This window comes from Cololabis saira, chromosome 2 (assembly GCF_033807715.1).
Source record: "Cololabis saira isolate AMF1-May2022 chromosome 2, fColSai1.1, whole genome shotgun sequence".
Classification (NCBI taxonomy): Eukaryota; Metazoa; Chordata; class Actinopteri; order Beloniformes; family Belonidae; genus Cololabis; species Cololabis saira.
This window is the reverse complement of record NC_084588.1, coordinates 18,998,526-19,023,228: the sequence shown is the minus strand read 5'-3', so window position 1 is coordinate 19,023,228 and position 24,703 is coordinate 18,998,526. Positions and strand designations below refer to the sequence as shown.

At 38.1% G+C, this 24,703-nt stretch overlaps 2 protein-coding genes across 6 annotated transcripts in view; one reads left to right on the top strand and one right to left on the bottom strand.

The window, feature by feature from the left end:
• The window catches only part of LOC133459492 (A disintegrin and metalloproteinase with thrombospondin motifs 7), a 142,531-nt gene that overhangs the window by 106,630 nt on the left and 11,198 nt on the right, over positions 1-24,703 (top strand). The window contains exon 24 of one of the 5 annotated variants that reach the window (XM_061739477.1): positions 11,686-12,713. The exons of 2 other annotated variants lie outside the window; for them this stretch is intronic. In XM_061739477.1, the coding sequence (XP_061595461.1) occupies positions 11,686-11,831 (146 nt within the window). In that variant the 3' untranslated portion in view covers positions 11,832-12,713. Of the gene's footprint in view, positions 1-11,685; positions 12,714-24,703 lie in introns of those variants that run through there. 2 more of the 5 variants (XM_061739495.1, XM_061739516.1) reach the window with 2 other exon arrangements.
• calml4a (calmodulin-like 4a) lies at positions 18,122-23,971 on the bottom strand. The gene is made up of 5 exons (XM_061739465.1): positions 23,862-23,971; positions 23,731-23,761; positions 23,459-23,599; positions 22,762-22,950; positions 18,122-18,572 (listed from the first exon to the last, which is right to left on the bottom strand). Exons 1-5 carry the CDS (start codon positions 23,862-23,864, stop codon positions 18,475-18,477), a joined length of 462 nt encoding a protein of 153 aa, XP_061595449.1. The 5' UTR covers positions 23,865-23,971; the 3' UTR covers positions 18,122-18,474.

Below are 24,703 nucleotides of genomic sequence, written 5' to 3'. Positions count from 1 at the left end.
ACGGTGCTTGGTCTCTGTGCTCTGTCATGGTCAATCCCTCTTCATTATGCCATCTGGCACCAGATCTCTACATACATAATTCTCCCCACACAGTTGCATTTGTTGTGGTGTTTAAACCCACCTATTAACTTACACAACGTTAACTGTTAACTGTTTTACATCCTCCAAACTTTCATTGTCACACAGAGTGCAGGAGCAGAGAAACTCCCCTGTGTTGTCCGAATCGCTTTATCTTTCATAAGATACACTCAGTTGATCTGTAACTTTACTGATAAACAGTCATACAAAATACTATTTTTGTATTTTCTGGATAACCCAATGACAGTTTTACTCTAAAGCAAAAAGTGAAAGGCAGTACTTATGGTTTTGATCGGGCAACAACTTTATCTGCTCATCATGTTGATACTGCAGATGTCAAGCAAGCACTTTCCTTCAGCATCAAGTAAATCTGCATTAGCTGAGGATGCAAGTAGAAGGACTTGACAAAAATACACTAGAGGATACAAATGAGACAAAAAATTATATGTAGACTATATATATGTGTGTGTGTGTGTGTGTGTGTGTGTGTGTGTGTGTGTGTGTGTGTGTGTGTGTGTGTGTGTGTGTGTGTGTGTGTGTGTGTGTGTGTGTGTGTGTGTGTGTGTGTGTGTGTGTGTGTGTGTGACAAACACTGAGTAAAACCTATCAGTGATTTAAAATGAGTTGTGCATTAAGGCCGTTAGAAAAGTAGAGAACAGATAATGGAAAGAGTATTTGAGACTATATGAACAGCATACTATACAGTGTTAACATGACTTGATATTTCCAAGCCTTTTCTTAGAGACGCCTCGTGACAAGACCAATGGAAAACCTGACTGCAGTAGCCTCAAAGACCTTCTTTGTTAACAAGGCACGCAGAGGACAAGCTGAGCTTCTTTTTTTAAGCTTAGACAAGAGGAAGATGGTTGCAATCAAAGCAACCATTCAGAACAGGAAAATTATAGGCTGTGGCCTTTGCTTGAAAAGCAAAAACTCACAGCCCACCTTTGAATGTGGTTGCGTCAGACCATATAACTATATCTCAAAACTTTTGCATTTAAAGTGAGTCCAAGTGTGGTACATTTACGGCTTTTATGTGTGTGTTTCCTTGAAGGCTATGGTAGAAAATGTCTCCTTTTGTGGACTTGAGTCAAGGTCTGTTTTTTTTCTTTGCCGCAGTAGTTATTTAAAGACAGGGAGGAGCATTTTACAGAACTGTCCTCCTTTGCTAATATTGACCTAAACACTGGTCTTAATGGCTTTGTTCTAATGTGCAAATACATCAGTGCAATTTTCAGAATAATCTCTGTAACGGTGTGCAATGTGTTTTACTGGAAGTTTAGTTTCTGTCTATTATTGCAAAGCGGATGGATGGATGGATGGATGGATGGATGGATGGATGGATGGATGGATGGACATAGATAAACACATACATGTATACACAAACACACATACACAAATGCATTTTTATATATATACACATACATGTACATATATACACATATTCATATACACATATATTACAAAATGCACGTACTCATACGTATATAAATATACTCCTACATACACACATACAGATATACATACAGTATATACATATCCAAGGATACATTTAACTGTACTGCTGCATTTAAAGCTGAGATTTCCCCACTTGCTGCTTTTACTAAAATGCTTCCTCTGTTGTCTCTTCCTGTGAAACTGTGCAAGCTATGGCTATATTCTTTATTTTTCTTTTGATCTTTTTTTCGGGGTGTTTTTATGAGTTAATTGCAATGCATTTGTGCACTTTCAACTGAGTCTGACAAGAACAATTTCAGTTGATGGATGATTATTTGTAAAGCATCACGACCCGGCTCCCGTAACAAATAGGTAGATAGGAAGGTTTCAGGCCAATAATAAACTAGTTTCTTTAAACAAAACATTAACACAATGAAAAATATAAACCAGGAAAACTGTGAGATGGGACAGTAGTGGTGCACATATTAAATGGCGGGAGAGAATAGCTTCAATCCGCTCTGTGAATTTCTTGTGTGAGTTTTATGGTGATGGGAACACTGGGTCCAGGTGTTCCAGTCACTCCTACGATACCCATCTATTTGTCTCCACGAAGTTGGAGACAAATAAATTAGCTGACCTACACAACAGATGCAGCGTAGGCTAGTTTACATCTCTGTTGCTGGATTTAAAGTTGGGATGCTGGACACCACAGAACTGCAGGGGGCATCCAAGAGCAAAAACAAAGCAATACTTGCACGCCATTGCTTTAATGTTGCAGAGTCAGTACAACCTTCATAAAATTACCTGTTTTATGTGTAAAACTGATTTTACATCAAACATCATCAAACTGTTTTCTTTAATTCTGCATTAAAAAGAACATCTATTGAATTCTGTTAGTGCTTGAAAAGGAGCTGATTTGAGTGTTTCATCTCAACCACCTAATATAGCACTTAGTGTGGATCATGCTGGAGTAATAAATATCAGAATCACTTTATTCTCATTGTTATATCTACAAAGAAATTGAGTGTGAACTCACTTTTTTAAAATGCAGTGATATATATATATATATATATATATATATATATATATATATATATATATATATATATATGTATATACTGTTGGAATAATTTAACATTGATTTGAATACTGGTTTATATGGGATAAATTTAGTAATAGTTAAACAGATCATAGTTATTAGACTAAAATTCCCATCAACAAAGGCTGAAAAGCATTGTCCTGCCCATGAGCCGAATGTGAAATTTAATCAATCGCTCAAACCACAGACAATCTGCCAACTGCTGGAAGTAAAGTCTGCATTGCACAAGACCCGGTGCTGAGGAACAGATGCAGCTTAATTACCTCACACATGCTGTATAATTGGAAAGAGTAATTGAGATTCATTTGTGGAGATGGTTGAGCTGCAAATACAGCAATGTCCACCATGCAGTTTGGATTTGGTGCATCGACAATGTCATCCAGAGGGTTGAGGCTACACAAAAAGACAAAGCTGTTTTCACCTTAAAGGTATTAATTGCAATCATATTCAAAAACATTTATTGTTATACTGGGTGAAATGGTCCTTCCATCCTGAGAGTAGCCAGTGAATAATCTGTTAAGAAAAAGGAGAGAAAAAAATCAATCCTCTCTGAAAGCTGTAATCCTGTAAAAACTCTAACCAATCAGTTATTTGCGCACCGAATGGCTCGGATTGGTCAGAAGACCAGAGGCTTGGCAGGAAGGGAAAAAACCAATCAGATGCCTTCATTTAAAAAATTTTAAAGGTCGAGCTAAACATTGAGAAAAAAAGGCTCACAATATTCTCCCTGGTCAGCACTGAACTTTATAAAATGCATATAAATAAATGTATCTCAATTAAGTCCCTGCTTTTGCTTTTCTTTCTATATTCGTGACCCTTTTAATTAAACAAACATAATTTGCAGGGGGGTTTTTTCATTACATTTTCTGGTGTAGGCCAAAACATTTCATTGGCATTTTAGTTTTAGAGATCAGATATGAAATCAGTCTTCTCCAGAGTGCAGTCTGCTGGAAACTGAATGCCAGCTTTACTGACATTTTGGAGGCACAGAGGTATAAAAGTGTTATCAAGGGCATTTGAGGCATGTGATAACGTGGCAGTAAACAGCTGTACATGTTTGGTTTATGGCACTCCTTCTCAGTTAAATATGAATGTGCTTTTCTTTTCTTTCCTTTTTTCTTTGCTCCCTGTTTTCCAGCAACGTCTGGTACTCTTATAGTTGCACCACACAAAATCTGTGTTGTTCGTTTTAAAAGCAGACATGTGAACATACTATATTTCATATGTGACATTTTTAAAGTACTTTGGTGTACATGATAGGCACATTTTTGGTAAGAATCCTACACACATCTCATTTAACAAGATACAGAATCTAGTTCTTAGATTTAAGAAAGATTACTGTAATTAAACCGTCCCATGAATCTGTATCATGGAATTAAATCCCATTGATTTTAAATGAAAATTTAATGAAATTTCACAAAATCCACTGACAGTTTTAGTTCAGTAAAGATTCTTGATTTATTCTTGAAACCAGTGGTTCTTAAACTTTTACTGGTATTTTCCCCTTCAGAAGCTGAAAAACCTGATAGAACATGGATCATTAGTGGTTGCGGAAGAGAGGTGATGGTTTAGTTTGAGAAATCATTATGTATAATGTCGTTGTGTACTGTATGTGAAGGGTCATAGGTGAAATGCACAAATGCCACTCAAAGTTCTTGAATCAGACTTAGAAATGTACAAACTTTGGCTTGTTTGTTCCAAAGAGAATATCTGATTATGCAGAGGATCTCGAAGCAAACAGAATGTTATTAATATCGATCATCTTGTGTGTGGCGCAAACATCCATATTTAAAATGCAACTTGTGATGGAATTAGCTCCCAGTTGTATTAAAAAAATGTAATGATGTCAACGTGTCTCAGTTGCTCAGTTTCGACCTCATACCATTACCCTCATAACATTATACAGTCATTTTACATATTATAACCCTCCTTGTACATTGGTATAGAATTTATATTCATTATTTTATTTTATAAAGATCATTATTTATAATATTAACATTTTTAACACACAAATGTTTTTGTTGTATTTTCTGTCTGTCGTTAACTCCAGTCTTCTGTATGTGTGGTTATGTACTGCAGAAACAGCCCCTCTAAAAATGAGCCAAATATTCCTAGATTAGTTCAAATCTTATTGTAGGCAAAAATATCTCTGCCAATGGGTTAAGAAACATGTTCTCGACTAGAATTCTTAAAACTACCAAAAATGTCTCAAATGCTCTTCTAATTTTCTTGAAACAAAGCTTTTTTACTCTTTACTTTTTTTAGGAATGAGTGTTTATTTCTAATTAGAAGAAATGGGAAAGAATTATACCGGTTGATTTAAAGCAGCACAATGTAACTTTCAGCTTTTGTTGAGTTTGGCGGCTCCTTTGGACAAAAGCGGTAGTGCTTTACCAGTAGTGTGGAAGGGTTCCTACCATCCACCTCCAAGTTACATAGTGCCAGTGAAGGCGATACAGATCCCTCAGACCATGACAGAGGGGTCATTAAACCTGTTGTAAGTTGATGTACCATCACAATGACTCTGGAAACATTATATTAAGGTGGAAAAGTTACATTGTGCTGCTTTAACACGTGTTAACACTTTTTGTTCTTGTCTGGCATCAACTGCATGGCGATTATTAGATCAGAAACCAAGGAAAAGGGGGAAAAAAAGTTTTATTTCCAGTCATGTGTACAGTATCATTGTAATTTTTGTAGATTTAATTCAGAGGCTTCTTCTTCAGATCCTTCCTGCCCACAGCAGTAAACCTCCACAGTGACTCTTTGAGGAGACTTGAATCATTACTGCTGCAACAATTAATTTTATTCAGGGAATAATAAAGTATTTTGAATTTTTAATTTAATTACAGTAGTTAAAAATATGCTTCTTCAAAACATATCAAATAGCCTACTAAATTAGGTGATGCTATAGTGGATATGCAACACAAATACATACATTGCAAGAGAACATTACACCAGTTTTAGAATCGCTGCATTGGCTCCCTGTACGCTTCAGGATCGATTTTAAGGTTCTTTTACTTGTTTTTAAGTGTCTTAACGGCCTTGGCCCTTCTTATCTCTCAGACCTGCTTTTACCATATCGGCCCTCGCGGACCCTGAGATCCTCCGGTACTGGTCTTTTATCTGTTCCCAAAGTTAGAACGAAAACCTTTGGTGAAGCTTCATTTCACTTTTATGGCCCACGCCGGTGGAACAGCCTGCCAGAGGGCCTCAGGGCCGCAGAGTCTGTCCATGCTTTTAAAGGTCGGCTCAAGACTCACCTTTTTAAATTAGCTTTTAACTGAATCTCCTTTTACTTGTTTAGCATTACTTACTTATTTTTTCCTTTATGTAATTTCCTCTTAAAGCTTTCATTAATTACTTATTCATTTCCTTACTTATTTACTTATTTATTTTTTAATGTTGCTTCTACTGCCTTAGTGCCCATAAGTTATCTTTTATATTAGCATTCATTTATGCTGTTTTTAGTATGTTTTACACTCCTTTTAGTTCTGTTCATATCTTGTTTATTGTTTCTTAGTTTTCAGCTCCAGTGTTCTCCTCATGGGCCCTCCACGTCAGGAGCTTGGTCTGTCTACGGGGGGCTGTCCTGGCCTGGATAGTTGGGGGTCCTGCTCCAGGGCTGGATAGTTGGGGGTCCTGCTCCAGGGCCTGGATAGTTGGGTCCTGCTCTAGGGCTTTATAGCCGTGGTGTGGGCCCTTCTCTGTCTGGGTCGGGGTGGTCTCTGCGGCGGCGTCCCCTGTAGTCGTGGGCTTGGACGGCTCTCGGTGTGGATGTTTCCCATAGGATGGTGTTTCCTCACTTGGTCTATCGGTGCTCAGCCATACTCCATTTTTATCACAAGGGTGGGGGGAGCCGGGTGTGTATGCAACTATATAATATGCTGTGTGTGTATGTGTGTGTTTGTCGCATGAATGAGGGTACGGGGAGTGGGGGGGTCAAGGGAGATTGTTTCTTTTTATCTATTAATGTAAAGCACTTTGTGTTGCACTCCAGCTGCATGAAAAGTGCTATATAAATAAATAAATTTTAAGAAAAGCTTTAACTTTCATAAACTGACAAATGATGAATATTTGATGTTTGCAAGTAATTTTATGTTTAATTGTAAAATTATTATTTTCAAACCTCCTTTTTGCTACACAACATTCATGCTCACCAAATCAAAAATGGCACTACAGTTAGTTGGATGTCAATAAACCATCTACAGCGTGACCAAATCTATAATCTTCATGATTGGCAAGATTGCTCAGGTTTTTTGTTTGTTTGTTTTATTTTTTTAAGTTTTTAAGATAAAAAGCTGCTTTAATTAGCCTCTTAAGACATGTTGTTTTGAAGCTGCAAAAGCAAAAACGAATCAAGTTTGTGAAGTACAAAATGTGGTGCATCACATAAAGCATGTGACCACGTGCAGCTGTGTGAAGCCAAGACTCATTTCCACTTTTGTATGCCAGACAATGTATCAGAGCTGCAGGACCTTATATCACTCAAAGAAGCCAAGGATGATTGGATTGTGATCAAAGAAACAAGATTAAGTTGATTCAAGAACATGGACTCAAACCTGCTTTTGAAGTAGAGACATATTCTAAAATATCAATATAACATTGCCGGCCATTAATTCTATTTTGTCCATTAAATTTTGTTAAAGGGGGGAAAAAAACTGTGCTTTAGAGCAAATATTTGGGTATTTAGAGTACCGTAACTACCTACTTAAATGTTCCAGTATAACCTCGTGTCTCTGTCTGGGGTCTAAAAATATATGATTCAGACTTCCTGTGATCTCACAGGCACAGAAAAATTATAACCTGTCCAAGCTAACATCAGTCAAGAGGCAAAGGTCAGATCAGGTCACGGTGCTTTAAGGATATTGACTTGTTTTGAAGTTAATGAGAGGGCAGGCATACATAAAACACAACATTAAAGGAACCTCTAATAATAGACCCAGAGTTAAAACAGCCCGAGTTATTTTACAAAATGGTAAGGACAGTAAACTTTTTTTAGGAAATAAAACAATGTGTCTGTCCAACTCAGTTTCTGCACACTTACAAAGTTGAAACTATTTTGGTCTGTCTGGAGGGACCCTGCTCACAAAATTACTTTGGAGCAATTACTTTTCTGTTGTTGTCGCAGGCTAAAAATAACAGTTTATTCTGACCTAGGTCGACTGATCCAAGTGCAAAATAATTCATTGCTATTTTACAGCAAATGCATATTCCATTCTCACTCAAAACTTTTCTTTACATAATTTTTAGCCCCTTAAAAAAATTGTATTTGCTGTCTAATAATAGACCTGGAGTTATTTAAATCCTCTTCTAACACAAAATAAGGGAAACCTGAATTGTTTTCAAGGCACCACTAAACTCCTTTAAAAGCATATATATACTTTATATACAAATACCAAATGCACATAATTAAATATGTGTGCAAATAGTTGGTAGATAAATAAGCAAAGTTGACTATAATTTGTTCAGTTGTCGTTCTGTATTTTGATATATAAAAACCTCAGAAATTCTCCATGTCAGAGGTGGGTTTCGCCTTTGAGAATCGAGATTATGTCTGATATCCAAACTCCAGTCAGGTTCCCTGACCATTTCACAAACTGCCTCAGTCTGCTCCTGTCTTTGAGAAAGCTCTTTTTCATTACACTTTTTTGCAAAACAAAAGCGAAACTCTGAATTTGCTATAAAAGTACCGCTGCAGACGGCCGGTGTTTCCACTGCGCTGTTTTTCTTTTTATGAACGTAACTCTCCTATCTCTGTCTCTGTGTCTCCGTAACTTGTCCTTTGAGACTTCTCTTCAAAACAATTTTAAAAAAAAGTAGATCTCAACTTTAAAGAAGATCGACAAAGACATCTTTAGTTTTTGACAAATTATTCTATCTGCGGCTACCACTGTTGAGTAAAATAGGACAGAGGACGAGGGAAGCGGATGATCATTCATATGATTATTCAGAGGGAAAACCCTTATGCAATAGTACATAATGGTGGCTACATCACATCCAGACTTTTTTTTGTTGTTGTTTTTCGTTTGGTTTTTTTTACACTCAAAGAACCAAACCACCACAGCGAAAACAATCAGCTACATAATTCATGTTTTTGAGCCGTGGGATGCAGTTCAAGTAGGAAACCACGCGGTTGCAGAAAGACCTCAGATCTGGCCTTGAACCAGGAACCTTCTTGCAGCTCCCCAGAAGTGCCAGCCGTTACATTATTGTAATGGGTTACATATTTTACCCACTTTAGCTGTTAAAAAAAAACATTTTTTGAGCTGAAATAAGGACTAGTAGCATTCCTTTGGGACCTACAGCTGCTTTGACAACTGCAAACAGCGGACCCGTCCCCTGTGCGTGTGGTCCACCAAGTCTGGTGACCTTGGCACGTGAGCCACAATCCACCATTGGTTAGTGGTCCGTCGGAAGGGTTCTGACACGATCACTTAACCCGAGGACTGAGCTTGCAGTTGCAGCTGACGTCCACTGGTTAGCAGCCTTGACCCAGTAGCACAGACCCCCCACTTCAGACTGCTTTGCTAAGCTTTATCCCTAACATTTCCCAGCCAGCCCAAAACTGGTTGCAGTAGTTTCTTTAAGCGCAGCTCAGAAACCAAGTCAAGGCACGTATCTAAAGTCATGCAGCAAGTCACCAACACTGAATTATGCATGTATTTTTTCATTTTGTAATTTTACCTGATGAGGTAGATAAAAATTCCCCACCTACACAGTGGTCATGGGAAATCCAGATTTTTTTTTTTTACATGGGGATCAGTGGAGGTTTACTGGCTTTTGGTGCCAGCCCCTTGTGATCAAAGGAGTACCCGCAACTTTTCTTTATTTCAAAGCGCAACTTTTCTTTATTTCAAAGCGCCAAGAGTGAAACAAAGAAGAGCAATAACTAGACCTGTGTCAACAAAAGGCATCCAAAACAGCACACAGTGAAGTAGGAACACTGGTGAATGGCTTTTGTCAGTTTTGCAGTAAATAAGTCAAATTATTAAATCAAAATGAGCAATTAAAATATTATTTTGATAATACGCTGGTTTCTCTGTTTATTCCACCATGACCATGCTTTCTTCTTATAAAAGAACATGTAATCAAAGGATGACAGCCCTTTTGACATTGGCTTTAACATCATGCTCAAATCGATTTTTCCGCCTGTTTACATGAAGAAACTATTAGGAATAATTTATGTACAGTCATTAAAGTATGATTTCCATTTGGCCCTTCTGAAACAGATGCTTTTAAGCTCAGCCATCTGCTCTCTGCAGTCATCCACAGCTATTGGGGTCCGGGGTTTACAGACATTTGAATAACTCAAAGACGAGGTGGAAACACTACATTTGCAGAATTTAAAGGGCATTGATCATAGAGATTCCACTTGATTTCAAACTGTACTCTCAATAATCGGACAAAATGAAGCTGCCACTTGAACGTTCACATCACAACGGTAGAAGTTGCATGGGTCGACCTGGACAGGTTTAACCGTCTGCTCAAGCCATTGCTGAGATATAGTGACATCTCCACCGGAAAGTGTGGGCTGGTTTTTTTCTTTTTCTTTTTTTTTTTTCTGACCTCAGTGGTCCACGAAGAAAAAAAGGGGACAGATGGAAAAAAGCAACTTTGCTTTCTCAAGTGTTCTTACATGAAAACACAACAAGACAACAGTGTTGGGCTGTATGACAATAAATGTTTGACTCAGTGTAATAATTCAAATAACAGTCTCCAAACATATCATTTTCAGTTCTGTTTTTTTAATTCTCATCCTTTTGCTGTCAGTGATGTTTGGAGAAGGCTTTTATAACTTTTACTGAGACCAACAGACCTCAATTTATAAACAAAAGTACAGATACTGTTGCGTTTTTTTGTTGTTTTTCTTTTGAAATGTCGTGTTGTACAGTAGGCTGTCTGTGTTGCAATACCACCCCTGACCACATGGGGGCATTTACAACCGCTGTGTTGGCCAAGAACCATCAACCACTTTCACACACCGGTTGTAGTATTAGGACACACTGGAGACGCTTTCCTCATTCTGCTCATGTTGTTGTCCCATGAAGGTTCAGCACGGATCAGAACGTCAGCTGATCATCGTTCTGTTTTAGATCATCTCGGGATGCAGGCTTGCATCTAAGCCTGGTCCTTGCTTTTTGTTTTCAACACTTGTCGTTGCTTGGGTTCTTTTAGTTCTATTGTTGGTGTTCATCTTTGCCCTAATTGTGATTTTTATATTGGTGCCCAAATGTGTTTTACTGCACTTTGGTTAACTCTGGATATTTTGGAGATTTATATCAGAAAGCAAAAATAAGTAAGCCATGAAAGTGTGATATTAAGAAAAGACAAACACAGATGTGTCATCAAGGCTGTTGCAGCAAAAGTGGCAGCTGCCTTGCAAAGCTTTTTTACTAGAAGTGACTATTTGAGCGAAGTACTTCAGTAATGTGTGCCAATATTGACATTGCACGGTTAAAAACAATGCCGCATCTCAAGAGTATACAAAATAAATACTTATGCGATTAAATCAGGATTAATTGTGATTAACTTCACAGATCTGTGTGATAATTCAAGATTAGCACTTTTAATACTGCGAATAAATCAATTTACTCTGTTTCTTCGGAAACAAATGTGCATTTTATTGATTTATTTATTTATTCCGTAGGAATTGGAGATCTCTCTCCTACCAAGAAAAACATGACAAACAGACATGAAATTATATTTGCAGAAACTATCTTTTTTCTCTCTTTTAGAGCCATCCTTCATATTTTCTTGTCATCCCACTTTTGAAACCTTCAGCAGGTCATTTAGAAACATCAGCCACTCAGTGGTTCTACGTAATAACATCAGTATGTTTCCTCTGTGGTCAGAGTATATTAGACATACTGTATCTGATCATTTTTAAAAACAAACTTAGATCACAGCAGCTCTCTAAACTTGATCTGTATTGAACGGAGATAAAAGCAGAATCAGGACATCTGCCACTGTTCAGCTCTCAGAAAACTGTGTCAGTGATTTAAACCGTAGAGGTACACGGGTCAACTCTGATCGAGCCGGTAAGTCTGTTTTCTCTGTTTTCCACACAGGAGCAGTTTGTCTTCGTGACCGACTGACGTCGCGTTTCTGTCAGACTCTCCGCTGGCTCGGCCGCTGTCGCCTGGCCAACGTACAAACACAGTGCTGCAAGACCTGCAGCCAGCGTCCCCACCTCAGAAGTGCATCTCACCACTGAGGTCCAACAAGAAAACTCCTCCCATCCTCCTCATGCGGGACAAGGACTGAACCACGGGGTAATGAGCTATGAGTCGTCACATATCAACAATCTGAGCCCTCCTCTGAACGATGGACTTACTATGAATCACATCAAGACTCTGCAATGTATGTTAGTCTAACACGCAGGGAAAAAAAGTCAGAATGTAAATATTTGTTGCACTTTTTATACAACATAATTTGACGGTATCTGTGTTACAGAAAGTAGGTTGTAGCATGAGATAGGATCCTTTTAATGTATCTGTTTTTACTGTACCAAGCTTTAACACATGTAGACACTCCATTCGTTCGTCTCTAGTTTTTTTTAAAGTGCTTTTATTTTATTGACGGCAGCAGGAGACGTGCAGTTTCAGGATACATTTCACAGCATTTCACAGTGAGGGGTACAAGTGTTGTGAAGTAAAAAAAAAGTGCTTCCTGCAATTTATAAACAAACTGATCTTTTGCTATGATCCATGTTCTCTTCAAGGACAATTCTGTTTAGTTTTAATCGGCGGCACTGCTGGTGAACGGTGCTGCTAATGTTCACCTGCAGCCACAGCTGTCCAGGTTCAGAGGAACAGCTGTACATAAAAAGAGGAACAGTGATGAAAGAAAAATGAGTGTCCTGCAGCTAAAAAAAAAGGATCAAAATCCTCTATGTGCCCATGGATCGGAGTAACCTCACGTGTACAGTTTGTAGTTTTGATTCAAAACTGAAGTAGGATGCTTAGTCAGTCAGAATGTGCCCACAGGTGGAGATTTCATTCATTTAGTACAACAACAGTTTCAGTCAGATCATTTCTGATTTTTATTTTTTATTTCATCAGATCCAAATAAAAATTATTGATTATTGAACACATAACGGCAAAAATGTACCGTGTTAAAATGAAACTCAACTGATTTGAAATCCCCATCTATATTTTTATACGATGGCATTCTTACAATTCTTGTCATTTGTAAAATACAGATCTTTGCAGTTGCAAAGCCAGCCAAGCGTCACATCTAAATAGCTGGCTTTGATTACAAAGCAAGGATGTGGCCTCTAGATCTGAAGACTTAGAGGACACTCACACTAGCCAGGCTGTTCCACGCCGTACTGAGGCAATCTTGACCTCCCGTCCTGATTCCCACCCTGCCCTGCACGATTGCTGCCTTGCACATACGTGCCTGCCGTGTCTTTACATTAAGCACTTGTTCGTTCACTTGAAGTGTGCACGGTTTTAAATAATCAGGACAATGAAGACCAGCTCAGAAAAAATATAGTGACAATGCCACTGATTTTGTGGCTTTTTTGAGTTATTCCAGACAAATCTCACATATTTTGTTTTGTTTTGGAGTGTGATGAAGCCAGAGGGTTTGAAGCCAGCACCTAGTGGCTGTCAGTGGTAACACACTTCAAGGCACTTCAAGATTATTTTCTTTTCAGATACTGAGAGCTATGTTCATATACTAAATACAGTATATACAAACTTAAGTTTTATTTGGGGATTTTCTTTTATGTGACGCCACCTGACAGAAACTCTCCATCGTTTACATCTACAGCTCAACAAGCCAGCTGTTCGTTATAATGCCGCTGGCAGTCAGTGTTTGCAGGGGGGGTTTAGCAAATAGTCAGGCTGTTAAAACTCTATATATATACTTTATAAACTGCTGCAGATTTAGAACATTGTTGTAGCAGTAAAAGGTGGGTTTTGTCATAGTTTGGCTTTACTACAGACACATGTAAATGTAAAAAGAAGGTGCAGGTAAAAACTTGGTGCTAGAGGCCACATGGGCTCCAGACATTTGTTATCAGGTATTGGCAGGCCCAGTGCCTTTTCAACTTGACTATTTGATCATTTGATGTTATTAATCTTTGTTAAACACATGATTGAAAGGTAAATCGAATTCAATATTTTGAAGCACACATTTTCTTAATAATTGTAAAATAAAACGGCACATTGCACAGTATCACATGAGTGTTAGAAAAAAGCATTATGGGATTTGATATACCGTAAAACAAATTGCATCTATGTTCAAGAATTTTTCAATCTTCTTTAAGAAGACACTTTAACCTCTCATCTTGTTTTTCTGCTTTCAAAAGATTTCAGAACTTATAGTGTCTTTTGAGTGTTTGAAAGGGTCTGAAGTGTCGCTGCACTCCAGCCGAGGCCCTGCTGGTGCTTTTTATACATCCTTTATTTACTTCAGCTTTACCCCTTTCCAGCCAAATGCAACTGTACATAAGTGCTTAATGGACTGCATTCATTTTGTGCTTTTCTAGTCTTTTTGACTACTGACATTTATACACACGCGCACACACACATTCAAACAGTCCTTTGTTGTCCCTGTCGTATGTGCACGACAAAGCAGAGTGTTCCCTATTTCAATCATTTTTACATGTCACAGCTGTCATTTTATTCAGACATATATATTGGTTTCGGTGGCCACTTGAGGTTTTAAGAGTCTGTTTTCAATCCAGTCTATATGCTTTTATCCTCTTCAAAGGTCATGATTTCAGTGGAGTAGATAGCTAAGTTGAACAAAAACAACTTTTCAGGGAGAAATAATACATTCTGTAGAAATGTGATTTTCACTGTTGCAAGATACCGCTGGACCGCAGATTCATCCAACACAGTGAGAGGGACATTCCAGGGTTAAAGCAACTCTTTTATGAATTAATCAATGAACAAGCTTTATTGTCATAAATAGTAAGATGACATTTGATTTGACTCTCTCTTTTAAGATTAAAACAGTGATTAAATAAACCTAATTAAGAACAGGTAAGGATAACAAGTCAACTTAGCATCATCATCAAAGGAACAAACTGCACCTTTAGACAAAAATGTAGCCAGTTCACAGTGTCTTCAGTGTGCTCGCTCGCGGGTAAAAACTGTTCCCAGGTCTTTTGCTGTTTGTTCTCTGAACCATTACTGGATGGCAGCAGCCCAAACGCAGCATGTCCGGGGTGGGTGCTTTCCTCGCTGATGCCATCTGCCTTATTCTTCAACCGGGTGTCATGGATGGAGTCCCGATGTGGGAGCTCTATCCCAACGATGCCCTGTATCTGCCCTCAGCACTCGGAGCAGATGTTTCCGTTCTGCAGCAGTGCAGAGTCTAAACTTAAGCCACAGTGACGTGAATCCAAGCAGTTTTGAGTGAGAGCGAAATATGTGTTTGCTGCAAAATAGCAATTGATGTTAGCAGAAAGGTGCAGCAGAGCCGCAGCAACATACATTTTATATTAGACCAACAGAGCTAACTTGAACTTTCTAAGTTTACAGGAAGTGTATAACAAGAAGTTTGTTCGGGCATCTGTGGCCAGTTCTGCAATTTTCTTATAAATCTGCACATGCTGACAATCGATGCTGCACAAATTACTGTGGATAAAGACAAAAGGAGGAGAGTTTATGGCCTCTAGAAGTTTCAGTACTTTAACATCCAGTGTTAGAATCAGCGGCCATGGACTCTCCTCCTTTGGCATCTAGTGACATCGGTTGAGGCTTGTACATACTAATAGCAAGACACCAGCGATCAGATTTTTTTTTTTTTTAATTAATGTCTAACTTTACTTTTTCTGTTTGCAAGTTGCCTTTATTATGAAATCTGTGTTTGGGCTTGTTTATCATACGCTGGTAGGCTCTCATTGTAGCTTGAAAGGCATGGGGAGGAACGGTGAGTAGCGGGAAATAGAAGTGAAAATGGAGGAGCATGTGAAAGTTGTCGGTCCAGTGAATGGGGAATTTACATTTCTAAAATGCCCGGACGGCACCATTGGTAAAGGTAGAGTGATACAGTATGTGTTCTTTGTGGAAGCGACTTTGCTCACCCCGCAGAAGCTCAAGTTTAGGCACATAAACACAAAGCACCCGGTCGTGAGCGCAGCCACTAACGTTAGCAGCAACGAAGGTAGCTATTTATCAAGCCACAGCAACTCTCTTCCCCAAACTAAACTCGAGAAGAACGACCCCGCGCATGAGCAAGTCTGCGACAGAGAGGCTGGTGAATGTTCTTGCCAAGTGGATGTAAATGGCTAGGACTGCATTTGTTCAAGTGTGTTAAAAAAAAAAAAAATAATAACTTTATAAAGCCACTTTTTTTGTTTTATATATCAATGTTTTCATCTGCCACAATAATGTAATGAATTTAAAGGAAACACCTCAGGTCGAGGGCTTTTCTCTTCTTTTTTAGGTGAGATTAAAAAAGAGATTAGATTAATTAATTACAAATCTTAATAAATGAATCTCTCAATTTTTAATTGCTTGACAGCACTAGTTATAATGACTTCAGATTGTCTGTAGGAACCCTGTCCACTCTATCACTTAAATGGGATGACATTTTTGAGTCGGTCAGAGGCTTGAAAAAGCAATTTATGTTGACATATTGCTCCAAGTGCCCACATTAATTGCAATTTTGCTGTGAAGTCATTTTCTGTTCTCACTCAAATCTGCACTGATTAATTTTGTTTTGGTCCATAATGAAAGTTTATAGCTACTCGTAATCGACCAAGGTTTGTTTTGACTCCAGAATGTTCCTTTAAAGGTTAAGTGTTATATATACATATTAAAAGCTCATTATACTTTGTCCACTTTTATTGTATAAACATTTAAAGGGATATTTAAACATAAAGTTGATGCAAAGCCGTTTTTTGATGCTGGTATTGTGTACCTTCTCTCTTAACCATTGCCATCTCTGCCTCAGCTTTAATCTTCTTGCAGTCCATGAATTGTTCATTAATAAAAGATAAATGTAAGATACATTCTTACATACGGATCATGGATGTCTGTCAATACTTTCCAGCAGAAATAAAGGGAATTGATTTCAAAAAGAAGTTCAAGAAACATTTTGATATTTCTTTCTCCTTTGTTGCTCCCCTCAGCTTCCTCCTAATGTTACTCTGCTTTTGTTTTACAAGCCTTTTTAGAAAAGTCAATGTATTGATGTCTGAGCATTTTATGATCTCTTTTTTTGTCACTCAGCTTTTGTCTTTGTGCCCAGAAAAATAAAGCATGTGGAGAGGAAAGATCAAAAGCGGATGAAAATTAAAAGTAATTTATAAAATTTTAGTTTCAAACAGCTAAATGTTCTGTCATTCAAGTTCATTCTGTGTAACAGGATGAATTAGGTTCAGAGGTATTTGGACAATGAGAGCGTTTTTATGATTTTGCTTTTATGCCCCATCATACTTGCGTGCATCATCATGTTTAGGATCTTTATTGATCTGCACACTGAAGCACCCTCCGCTCAGTTTTGTAGCATCTGGCTGAATGTGAGCAGAAAGTATAACCTTGTACATCTGAGAATTCAGCTGCATCACCACTAAACACCAGCGAGCTAAGTTAGCACATGCCCGTGTCATCACACTCCCTCCACCATGTTGGACACATGAGGTGGCCTGGATGGACCATGAGCTGTTTATTTCTGGCTCCTTACTTTTCTCTTCCTGTCACTGTGATACAAGTTGATCTTGGTTTCAACTCCCAGAAGGGAAGCTTTTTGTATGTACCAGTATTGTTTTTCTTTTAGAAGTCTACTGTGACTGTCCTTGAACATTCCCAGTGGTGTGCGCCGTGTTGTAAATCATCCGTATTTATTCATGAAGGCGTCTCTTGATTGCAAATTCTGACAATCATACGCCCACCTTCTCCAGAGTGATGTGAAGGGGATTTTATCCACCCAGGAACATATTCTACAATCATCCACCTTAGTTGTCTTCCGTGGTCTTTCAGGTCCTTGGATCTTTTTGTGTTCACCAGTGCTTTTGTCTCCTCAGGCACGCACTTGGGCGCCTATGGTTGCTCCGTGGGTTGGGGCCCTTTTACCCCCTGACCCGACTCCCCCCTTCATCCTAAATAAATAAATAAAAAAGAAGCTAAAAAAGGATGGTCTCCTTCACTTGCATTGAGATCTCCTTGGACTTCACATCAGTAACTCCGGGCAAACTGCTGCCAAATGCCAACTCAACACCTGCTGTCTAGTCCAGACCTTTTATCTGCTGCTGAAGGAACAAGGAAATAGATCACACTTGGCTTTTCAATAAACTGTCTAAATATTTTTGGAAATACTTTAGTTAGAATGAACTTTAGAACTTTAGTTAAAATGGCTGTAATGCCTACATTATATTGTGAAACCTCTTAAAGGTGAAAATCTACACTCTTGATTGTTTTATTTTAAATTCAGTGTTGTACAGGTAGTGTGTCACAGTCAAATCCGTCATAAAAACTGTCATTGTCCAAATATTTTTGCACCAAACTGTGTGTAAAAGTTCACAAATATCAAATCCTCCACAAGTATGCTTTTAAGCTGGAAGGCTTTTAATACTGATGTTTAATCAAAGAACAGCAGTTTCTTGTGTAAATTTACAAAGTTCAAACCATAATGTCAAAGTATCAGTCAGTGTTTTACTTCACTTAAGTTTTTTCATTGGATAAAAATCCACATGATGCGTAAATACAATCAAATAATCCAGAATGAATCATGGCAAAAACAAAAATTAAAAGAGAAGACTTCAGTCTCTGTAGACAAAAACTGCCAGCTTTGAACGCAGTGTGTTTTCATCTCTGCAAGCTGCTGCCACCAGCCTCAGCGTGCGTGAAGTAGGTTGTCTGCCGAGGCGTTTGCTTGACTGATTTTTCCTTGAGAAACTAGTAATCGACTGGTGGCAGCGTCACCATTTGGGTGAACTCTTCATACTTAACAGTTCCATTTGACTTGACGTTTGCCTCTTTGAAGAGCTCATCCACTGTGGAGAGAAGATAGTAAACGGCTCTGTAAATGGACTTGACAAGAAAGAACCTCAGAAAAAGACATTTCTCTGCTGTGATTACCCAGAACAAAAGTAAACAAAGAAGTAAACATCTAATTTCATTAGATTGAGATAGACAGTAAATGTGGTGGTTGTTTCTGCTATTTTCACTGAATCAAACATGTTCCGCAGATGGCAACTCTGAAATAATATCTTTGAATTTCACACTATGACAGCTCATAAATGTAGAAATGAATGAAAAATGAATCAACCTTTTAGAATAAAAGTCTTTACATGAACTCTATCAGTTTGTATTTGTTATTTTGAAATGTTTCAAAGCGTATATATGCGTATATATATGTATATATATTAAATATAGTAACAATGCACATATATATGCCTTAGGTTTTTACCAGCATGGTATCAACCATTAATATGTGTGCAGACAAGGTAAAAAAAAAGAAATGTTTCAAAGCCAATTCATGGGTTATAATGACGTCAATTTCTTAATCTGCATCGGTCTAACACTGTTAAACAGGTCTCTAATCATTCAGCTCAAGTATCTGTAACTTTCTGGGCACCCGACCCTGGATTAATAACCGTTTCAGAAAAACACACACTTGTAAAGACGAGGAGCAGACGGCGACCATGGATGCTGTTATGAGGAGAGATTACGCAGGAGAATCACTTAAATCCACATTCTACAGTGTACTGAATACACGGGACGCCTCAGCACAGCTGAGGCAGAAGGTAATAGAAATAGAAACGAGAGCAAGTTAGAAGAATCTCGGTCCACTCGTATAAGTGGACACAGAAAAGAAAATTTCACAAAGTGGTGAAATATACTGCATAGACTCAGTGTTGCTCTCTGTTTATGATTAAATTGCAGCAAGCATGCAGTACTACAAGTACTGTGAGGCATTTTAGATTAGATTTAAGAAATGTAGTTTGGAGTTTAAATACTAAGTGTGATTTGAATGCCATAACTTTGCTTGCTACAGTATATGTTCTCTTAACCTTTCTCTTTTGCTTTTGTAGTAAAAAAGCGTCTCTGACCAGTCGGTGGTCGTAGCTGAACGTTGCTTATGTTGCTAAATATTTGCCAAAAGACAAAAAGTTGTTCAAACACAACAAAAATGTACCAGTTTTCTTATGAGCACCATCAAACATGTGTAACATACCATATTATAAAGTTGATTCACCCTATTTTTAGTCTTTTTACAGCTGATTTTCAGTTGAGTTTCAGGATGAAATTCTAAATGAATACAACTGTTTAGCTTTGATGACTTAAAGGTGATTAGCCCTTTACTACAGCCCAAACACTGCAAGAAACCAATGTGGCCTTCAGATCTAACAGTTCAAGCCCAGCATCTTTACGGTACATTTTCTTGAACAGTCAGCAGGGGGCGACACCTTTGGTTGCAAAAACGTCAGGCCTACTTTGATTTAGGCTTTGGTGGATTCAAAAATGACAATTTGATAATGTATTGTAAGTTTTAGCTGGAGACGAGGAGGTTAAGTTACTTTTATAGAAATGTTGCTCTCAATTGTACACACACGCGTTTACAAACCAGGATAAAGAGATACAGACGGAATACGCCACCTAAAAAGGTACATTTTGGATTATTTTGAATGAAATTTATACATTTGAAAACAATTTTAGTAACTGCATTCATCTATTTATTTTAAATATTTTTATTCCGAAAAACATTTTAGTAACTTTAACTTTAACATGGCAAATTATTTTTCCATATTAAGACTTCATTTCAATTGCAACATGCACTATTGATACCTTAATGAATATCCGGATGTTTGTAGGAAACTTAATAGAGAGATAATCTGCTCAGGTGATCAGTGTTGTCCAAGTGTTTTTGGGAAGCTGATTCCAAAGACACCTGACTGAGGGGGCAAAACTAGGTAAAAAAAAATAATGTAAAATTATTAAACCATCATCATTTAGATTTTTTTTTAAACCTAGTAAGGAAATGAATTATCTATTTGCTTTTACTTGTTTTTGCCAGTAAAAGTAAAATTTTCCAATTGACCAAAAACTAACCATCTATATTGGCTGACTCTGCATCCGCATGAAAGGGTTTGGTCCTGCAGCAGCGCACAGACGGTGCCAAAGTCTATGAAGCTAGAACAGTCTCAATATTCACAAATGCACAGGATAAGATTCACAGCAGTAGCAGTCAGCAGTTGCGCTTGAAGGCTACTGCATCAGTCTGAAGCAGCATCCCCATCACAAGAAAGCAGGTGAGCAACACATGCCAGTTAACATCATTGCAGGGAGTCTGTGGGAATCACACTCTTTCTCTCTTTCTTACCATTATAAAAAAGAAAGAAAAATATTTTTTAATAACGGAAATTCAAACACATTACTTTCCTACTTAATAATTATTATGCAGACTATATTATTCCCTTCATTCTGTTGAGATGATGATCTTAATTTATTTTGATTGAAAAGTTAATCCATATTTAAGTTATTTTTTAAAGGCTTAATGTTAAAATACTTTTAATAAATAAATAATGAATAAATTAAATAAATTTTGCTATTTTACAATAAAAAATAAATTTAGACTGTAAAAGATGGCTGTTAGCACATTTTTTATGGTGGTTTTTAATCTTGCATCAAATAGAGAATTGCATTACTGTGTGCACTGTTGCATGTACAACTCAATAGCAGTGAATATTGTATTTTACCGTACCAGAAAACTGCAGCAACCTTGAAACCCCCAGTTCTTTTAAATCAAAGTAAAAAAATCCTTTGTTTACAGCTGCCTTTGACTGAATTATTTAAACTATTGTGAATTTAATTTTAAACCATTTTAATTTTAGTACTTCATTGTAACTCTAGTTTAAGTCTACCTTTTCTTTATTTTGCCACTGCTCTAGTAAACTAATATATCACAGCGAAGAAGGTTACAGCTGAATCTTTTTTTTCCCTCATATTTATTGTGTCAAGCACCTTGAATTGCCTTGTTGCTGAAATGTGCTCTACAAATAAACTTACAAATACAAATTACAAATAAACTTGCCTGGCCTTGACCACCCTTAAAGGGAAAGTTCGTTTTTTTACAACCTGGACCTTATTTCTGGCATTTTTTATGGTTGTATACTCACCCAGGCAAGTTTGGTGTCATTTGGAGTCCTTCGGAAGATATTAGGGGTTTTTTTGCGAGCCGCTTCTCCATATAACGGTAGCGAATGGGGCACCGCGGGACACAGACGATGCAGCGTCTAAATAACACATGATTGCTGCGAAACTCGTTTATTTTATGAATCACTAGATCTGCTTCCAGGACCTGTTGTCTACATCCGGGGCTGTGTGTGTAACAAATAAATCAGTTTGTAAACAAGACCTCTGAACTCATGACGTCATCTCTGTGCGCGCATCCCAGACACAGCTCTGTGTACAGCTGGAGTTCACTACTGTTAGTTTACTGTTAGTTATTTGAAACATGTCTGAATATTTGTCAAATTCTGAGGTTGTGGACAACGACTTTGAATATGATGGATGTCCTTACCGTTTTGAGCCAGAGTATACGGCTGAAGAGCTCACTGAACGGAGGACAGAGTGCGCGCACAGAGATGACGTCATGAGTTCAGAGGTCTTGTTTACAAACTGATTTATTTGTTACACACACAGCCCCGGATGTAGACAACAGGTCCTGGAAGCAGATCTAGTGATTCATAAAATAAATGAACAAGTTTCGCGGCAATCATGTGTTATTTAGACGCTGCATCATCTGTGTCCCGCGGTGCCCCCATGCGCTTCTTATATGGAGAAGCGGCTCGCAAAAAACCCCCTAATATCTTCCGAAGGACTCCAAATGACACCAAACTTGCCTGGGTGAGTATACGACCATAAAAAATGCCAGAAATAAGGTCCAGGTTGTAAAAAAACGAACTTTCCCTTTAATGGTAGTATTGAAATACAAGAGGCAAGAGTGAATGAGAAATGCATCGTAGTCTTTTAAAACAAGCTTAAAAGGTGATATATGGGTGGGTGCCGATTCAATAAATTACTTCCATCAAGTATCTGGCACCATTACATTATCACATCTTTATTACTAAATATAAATGCCAAACTAGACAGTTCTTAATGGCTGCATTGACTCAGATGAACCTTTTAATAATGTAATTGATTCTGTTTTCATAGGAGCGCCTGAATATAAAGGGTTACCTTCTTTGTTAGTGAGTTTCTCTCCTAACTTGGTGAGCTTGGCTCGCAGCTCAGATGCCGGGATGTATCCTTTCTTCTGCTTGTCCGTCATCCGAAAGGCCTCCAGTATTTCCGTCTTGGGGTCCTCCTGCTGCATCTGTCTGTGCATCATTGTCAGGAACGTAGAGAAGTCCAGCGCACCTGTCTTTTCTAGGCACGCACATTATTTACATTATTGTGTGCAAAAGCATTCAGTGCATAACTAAGCGCTAGGCTAAGGGGAAGGATGGGGAAGGAGCTCGATCTATGGGTTTTATTAATGTTTTGTTTCAAATATCAACACCCTGAAATTGCTTCCCTTGACTTTAAGAAGAAAAGGATATTGGAAATGTCAAAAAAAGATTTGTGTGTGTCTAACTTTCCTCATTTCCTCAGTGAAATGATAGTGTCTTCCTTTTTAGTTAGTTGGGCACATATATTCAAATTTTTTATTCTCTCAATAAAAAAAATCATCAGTGTTTATTTAGATATTTGGAACTGTATGTTTTGTTTAGGCTCAGCCTCACATCCTGGATGAAACATGGTGACACACCAGCCAAGTTTCCATGTTTTTGGCCTTATTGACTAAGATACATGTGTAAATCCATAAAAATAAACCATCAAACTTGTCTTGATTAACGTCATCTAAGAAATTTGAAGAACTGGATGTTGTACATACCTATTTTGTGAACTTGTAGATGTCTATCTATTTCACCGAATGTGGGGCTTGTGCCCAGGCAACGCATTACTGTGATCAGGTCTTTGCAGTCAATTTTACCCTTCTGCTTCTTGTCATACAAGGAAAAACATTCTTTAAACTCTGCAAAGAGAAAAGTTAAATTAGATGACCACAGTTTATTCCACGATGTATTTCCGTAGGAATATTTTAAGTACAATCAATGATATGAGGGTGGATATATACGTTATTGTACATGAACTGATTAGTCTTACCATTGATTTGAGTTGGTGTAAAGAATTTAGCCTGCAAGGTGACAATAGAGTTGTTACTTGACAAAAACAAAACAAATAGAAAATCATTTATTTTTTAAAAAGGTTTTATCGAGGGAATTTCTCGCTCTTACCATTTCTGAAGGTGTTGCGTTTCGTACCAGGAAGGAGTGCGTGTTCCTGTTGACGGTGTAATCCGTCCCTCCACCCGTCTAAAGTCCAATCCCTGCAGGCTGCAGTGCAATTTAATATGTGTTGCCGTGGAAACACTGATACCGGATCCAACGTGCTTCCTTACCATTCTCCTGTTGAAAGGAGTCCATTATTACCTGACAATTACGATCAACTTCACGTGAAAGGCTTGTTAAATAGCTTGCATGTATATAGTCTTCTTGGTCTCTTTACTTTTTCTGTCACCTGCCCTGCCCCCCCCTCTCCACTACCAACCCTCATACACACACTCTCACACTAATTATGACGTCAGCCAAGGCCATAACCATATACATGATGAAGGGTTCATTTACACAACATTCAACAGTCAAATAAGGTAGTAGGACTCCCCCTGCCCCATATTTCAACTTTTTGTGTTTTCAACTTTTAATTTTTAAATCCAAATATGCTGCTTGGTCTGTGACTTGTGTTCGATATCAAGTTAAAAAAATGAGAGTCAAAGAAGCTTCAAGCGGTGACGCTTTTTTTTTGCTTGTTTGTGTCGGCGCTGCTGAGAAATCAGCTGGTAGCCGCGAGCGGCTGAGAAGTGACAGAGCTCCTGGTAGATCTGGTCGTTCCTTATCGCCCGTCTAGATCCCTTTTTTAATTCCTCCTCAGCCACCAGGTTTATGAACATCTGCACCTCAGAGTTGGATCATGAAACAGAATTTTGCGCTGCGATTGTTGTTGAATAAAATCACCGTGGGCTGCACTCGCGCCAATTCCCGCTTCCTGATTCAAACGTCTGACGGCCCCGCCCCCCGAC